The 6,000-nt window shown below is 40.2% G+C and overlaps 1 protein-coding gene across 3 annotated transcripts in view; it reads right to left on the reverse strand.

The window, feature by feature from the left end:
* Positions 1–5,476, reverse strand: part of LOC128701588 (uncharacterized) — a 42,864-nt gene extending 37,388 nt beyond the window's left edge. For all 3 annotated transcript variants that reach the window (XM_053795367.2, XM_053795369.2, XM_053795368.2), the window contains exon 1: positions 3,827–5,476. In XM_053795367.2, coding sequence (XP_053651342.2) covers positions 3,827–5,337 — 1,511 coding nt within the window. In that variant the 5' untranslated portion in view covers positions 5,338–5,476. The remainder of the gene's footprint in view (positions 1–3,826) is intronic.
* Between the last annotated feature and the right edge of the window lie 524 nt (positions 5,477–6,000).

The raw sequence follows: 6,000 nt of genomic DNA on the forward strand, positions 1-6,000 counted from the left end.
GCACTGCTTTAACAAGACAGTTGAGGCCGACTGAAAAATAAACCCCCAATTTAATGGCCTTTGATTTAACAGTCTTCAGAAATATGGGATGAAATTTACAGAGTCAATTTGAAAACAAATTCAGTTGGTTTCAGAATAATCCTTTATTTTTACAATCATAGCAAGACAAGCTTCTCTATCCGCCACAATCACCATTACCAGCCACCTGTGTCCTGCCCCATTAGTCTGTTGGGTTTACTGTACAAAAAATTCTAATTTTGTGCACTGCAGACACCACAAGACTGCCATGAATCTTCAGTCAAATAAATCACCCAACATTGATGAGATATCCCTTCCACTGCCTCATTACTGGAGCACATTGGCCACAAAATACTAAAGGGCTGCTAGTGGTGCTGGAAGGCAGAAGAAAAAGGTAAAGTAAGAACCTATGACGATGATCAAGATACAGTAATGTTAAATCAACTCTGAGTGGACATGGCGTGAGAATGTTGAGCGAATGATTTGAACATTTGTATACGTATTTTGAACATGCAAGGAAGCTGTATGAGTGTGTCCATTGCTAGTGAATGTTAATGAATAAAAGAATACAATCTCTGTACTGCTAAATAAGCTAGAGATGTTGCTAACACATTATACACAGTGCAGTATAGACAACCAAGCTAAACTGTTCTAAAAATACACTATTTTTACCTTATACATTCAGACATCTTCTTCTCTTTTTTAGTAAGTGTCTACAGGAGAAGGGGTTACTAGCCCATTGCTCCCGGCATTTTAGTCGCCTCATACGACACGCATGGCTTACGGAGGAAAGATTCTTTTCCACTTCCCCATGGACAATAGAAGAAATAAAGAAGAACAAGAACTATTTAGAAAAAGGAGAAAAACCTAGATGTATGTATATATATATGCATGTGCGTGTCTGTGAAGTGTGACCAAAGTGTTAGTAGGAGTAGCAAGATATCCCTGTTATCTAGCGTGTTTATGAGACAGAAAAAGAAACCAGCAATCCTACCATCATGCAAAACAGTTACAGGTTTCTGTTTCACAGTCATCTGGCAGGACGGTAGTACTTCCCTGGGTGGTTGCTGTCTACCAACCTACTACCTGTAGTGTAAAGCACCCTTCTGGCAAGACAGTGATGGAGTGAATGATGGTGAAAGTTTTTCTTTTTCGGGCCACCCTGCCTTGGTGGGAATCGGCCAGTGTGATAATAAAAAAAATAAAAAATAACATTCAGACATGGGTTTGTGAATTAACAAGGTAATATGTTGGGAGACAGCAACTATCCACGTCCAATGAGGCTGAAATATCTATCAAATAAGGGTGAACTAGACAACTGGCAGGACTGTTGAACTTTCCTTTCAGTCTCATAAAAACTAAAGATGATAGGTAAATCTTACAAACTGCTTACATACCTTTACTTTTCCTATGAGCTTCTTAACAGCTCTTAATCCTGTAATATTTCCTTTTCAACCTAGGAGGCCTGGTCTGAGACTGAGCCATGGGAAAACAATCCCCAGAACCACTAACAGATAACCTGGTACACAAATTTTTAATTTAGCACCAAACTTATCATAGCAACCTAGCCCAACCTACATTTTTGCAGGCAATTTCGTCAATTACAGTGGAGATGTCATGTCTGAGGGCAATGTGTGGTGTGAATATAATGCAGAGAATTCGTAGTTTGGAAGTTAGGAGGAGGTGCGGGATTACCAAAACTGTTGTCCAGAGGGCTGAGGAAGGGTTGTTGAGGTGGTTCGGACATGTAGAGAGAATGGAGCGAAACAGAATGACTTCAAGAGTGTATCAGTCTGTAGTGGAAGGAAGGCGGGGTAGGGGTCGGCCTAGGAAGGGTTGGAGGGAGGGGGTAAAGGAGGTTTTGTGTGCGAGGGGCTTGGACTTCCAGCAGGCATGCTTGAGCGTGTTTGATAGGAGTGAATGGAGACAAATGGTTTTTAATACTTGACGTGCTGTTGGTGTGTGAGCAAAGTAACATTTATGAAGGGATTCAGGGAAACCGGCAGGCCGGACTTGAGTCCTGGAGATGGGAAGTACAGTGCCTGCACTCTGAAGGAGGGGTGTTAATGTTGCAGTTTAAAAACTGTAGTGTAAAGCACCCTTCTGGCAAGACAGTGATGGAGTGAATGATGGTGAAAGTTTTTCTTTTTCGGGCCACCCTGCCTTGGTGGGAATCGGCCGGTGTGATGAAAAAAAAAAACATAAAAATGTGAGAATCGCAGGATAAATTTCAAATGTATCCATTGCCTACAATACTGATAAAGGTTCAAAATTCAAGAAAAAGTTTTTCTGAAGTATATCAATAAGTTTGCTTTACTTTACGATCCTCAAAGGCTGGGAGGTGAAGAGAAAGAAAATTCAGATATAGTATAAGAGAAGGTGCAAAATACAAACTTCAGTTTGTTATAAGTGAAGTGTCAGTATAGAAGTGGTTTAATCTGTTAAAAATAGGTGCACTATTAAGAATGTTAAATGAATAATAAGTATATTGGAGGCCACAGAAAAGCCAATAAAAAAATGATGATTGGTAAAGAAACATTATTATATTTAGAGGGGAAATGCTAAACCCTTAGTGGATATACAGTTTCTGAGGTAAAGGGAGTCAATAAGGTTTGATCCGAGGAAGGAAAGGATAAGCTTAATTCATTGCATCAAGAACCCCTCACCAGCATCAAGGAACCTCCCATGAGGGGCAAAGGCTTTGAAAATATTTAGATCCCTGGCAATAGATTAACTATCACCAGGAGGCCTGGTCACAGACCAAGCCATGGGGGCGTTGGCCCCCGGAACTCTCTCCAGGTAAACTCCAGATAAAGAGCACAGCTGATAAAACAAGTAATTTAAGGACTTACAAACCCTAATATAGCACAAAATTAAAAGGTGCACCAAGAACCACCTTTAGGTTTACCTAAGCTGCTCTCAAATGCATACAGTATAAATATAAACATTGTGAAGGATAAAGAACATAATTAAAAATTTTACTATACAGTACAAGGGTGTCAGAACTCTCTGACATTTACCAGTAGCAAACTATTGTTAGATTTTCCTGACTGATAGGGAATGTTGAGACATCAGTGAGATCTGCATTCAGTACAAATTAAGGCCATAAATTAGTTTCTACTGCTTAGTTTATATATATACTGTACAGTATTTGTTTAAGCTTTCTCACACATCATTATACTAAATAATCTGCACAAAAGGAATTTTACAAATAAAATCCTATGCTTATAGTGCTTTTACAGTTTTTGTTAATCTTGGAACACTTAAAATCTGGGATTCACAGTGTCTTAATTTATAAGTAAATAGAATCACCTGAGAACTGTAGAAAATCTGTTTTTTTTTTATTAATTTATTATTTATACACAATCTATACAATGGTATTCACTGCTATTTGCTGATAACCGAACACTACTGTTTACAGTACTAAAATCACTTAAGCTGATCTGTGAATAATTACATATGTTCCTCCCAGTGTTTTATTACATGTAACCTACATTATTTGTACTGCATAAAGAAATAAAAAATTGTATTTATTGTAATAACCAAGCATGTATATTACGTCAAAATGCTGCCTTAATAGAGATACTATGACAAACATTATGATCACACTGAAATATGCTAGACTATAAATCCCTTTTTGTGTCAGTATTCTAAAGATTTAGCTATTGACACTGAATGTTCACTGACACTGTCTTATTATAAGCATATTGTACTTTATAAGAAATATACAGTACAGCATAGCAGTTACAAGTCACCAGTTACTGTAAGTATTAAACAAAGGTTTGGTACTCCAGAGCGACTTACCCACCTTTTACACAGACAATCGTTATTAGCTCGGGCATTTCTGTCCATGTCCTTGTCTGGCACAGTCTGCAGGTCCTCCTCAATGGTCTCTGCTCCACAAGTACTTCTAACAGCTTTAGAATCCTCATGACATGGACTTGAATTATCAGGTTCAGTTTTGCTGTCCAACTTTTCCTCTTGTTTGCACGGATCACTGATACTGTTGACGGTCAAATTTGATAGTGCTATCAGACTACTTTCTGGTGAATTTTCAAAATTCACACTATGCAATGACAAGGTCTCCAGGGCTAAGGTAGTTTCGCAAACACTGCCATCTCTCTCTGGAACTTTTTCCTCGCTCTCTACGTCAGTTATATCACCTGCAGGTGAGGAACTGAGAACTTCAGTTACGTCACAACTATCATTTACCATGGTCTCTAGAGTAGGAACTTCATTCATGACATCTACCAACTGCAAATGATTATTTTCTGCTAACGTAGTATTTATAGGTTCCACAGTGAGTAAATTGTCCTCACTCTTGCTATCACTCTCTTCCTCCTCTGACTTTATCTCGGAACGACTATTTACACTTTTAGATTCACTGTCGTCTAAAATTTCACTAACACTTAGACCACCGTTTTCTTTCGTGTTTTGCAATGCAATATCGTCTAAAAGACCAACATCAGAAATGCTCAAATTTCTTAAAACTTCCGGAGTGTTCTCTACGGTCAAAGAGCTCAAGCATTCGCTTACGCTCAATACATCTACAATAACCTCTGGGTCTTTGGACTTGCTCTCACTAGAAGCACTCGAATCGTCTTGTAGTGCGTTCTCTGAATTTGACTCAGAGTGAGCACTATCAGTTTGGTTTGTCACTGCCATGCTTTCTAGGGTGCTGTCGTGCTGATGATCCGATGAGTGGGCGGAGGGGACAGACAGCTGGCTAGTAGGCGTCGACGACCCTTCACTGGCCGTTCTCATATTAGAGTCTGAATCGGGGGATGAACTCCTGCCCTCGACGCGATCGAGGTAGAGCGGAAGGACGCGGCTCGTGCCGGTGATGGCAACCTCAACTTCCCCATCTTGCAAACTCTGGGGTAAAGACCCGACAAACTCCAACCCATTCAAGGCGCCCTCTTCCAGATAAGAAGACTGATGTAATATTTCATTTATGAGCTCAGAAACCTCAAAGTTGGCCTCATCGTCACTCTTGTCATGGTTAGCATGGGGTGGTGGGTGGGGGCTGGACCCCCCTTGGTTACGACAGAGGAGTGGGGAAGTTAGTATGGGGTTCCCGTCTTCCACCACCCCATTCATCACCACCTCACCATTCTCACAGCTGCCTTCACTCCTGTTAATCCTGAGGTCACTCGGCAGGTTAATATCGCTAATCAGAGCCTCGGTTAATGTTAATTTAGAGCGGTTACATTCCTCATTTTCATCAGAGACTTGATGTTTGGTGGGCGCCTGGCTGCCTGCACCACCCACTTGTACATGACTGGTGGAGGCAGCAGTGGCCTCAGCGTGCCTCTCCATCACTGTCAGGTGTGTGTCAGGCCGTCAGGGCGGGCCAGGTCACTTGGAGGTCACTTAAAGAGGTCACTAAAGCCACAAAACTAGTGTGTGAGGTCAGCGTGGTGGTGCTAGCTCCTCGGCGCTAGTTGCTCCCACCGCCGCCAGGGTTCTCCACCTCCTCTCTCATCTCTCACACTATATAAACCAACATACACACTATATAAACCAACATACATATTATATAAACCTCCATACACACTATATAATCTTTATACACACTATGTAAACCTTTAAACAGACTATATAGGCCTTTATACATATATAAACCTCCATACACACTATATAAATCTCCATACACACAATATAAACTTCAATACACAGTATATAAACCTCCATACACACTATATAACCTTTATGCACACTATATAAACTTTTAAACAGACTATATAGACCTTTATACACATATAAACCTCCATACACACTATATAAACCACCATACACACTATATATATATCCACCATACACACTATATAAACCACCATACACACTATATAAACCACCTCTCACACTATATTAACTTTCTCACACACTATATATACCACCATACACCCCATATAAACCTCTATACACACTATATAAACCACCTCTCGCGCTATATTACCCTCCTCACACTATTAAATAAGT

This window comes from Cherax quadricarinatus, chromosome 78, assembly GCF_038502225.1.
Source record: "Cherax quadricarinatus isolate ZL_2023a chromosome 78, ASM3850222v1, whole genome shotgun sequence".
Classification (NCBI taxonomy): Eukaryota; Metazoa; Arthropoda; class Malacostraca; order Decapoda; family Parastacidae; genus Cherax; species Cherax quadricarinatus.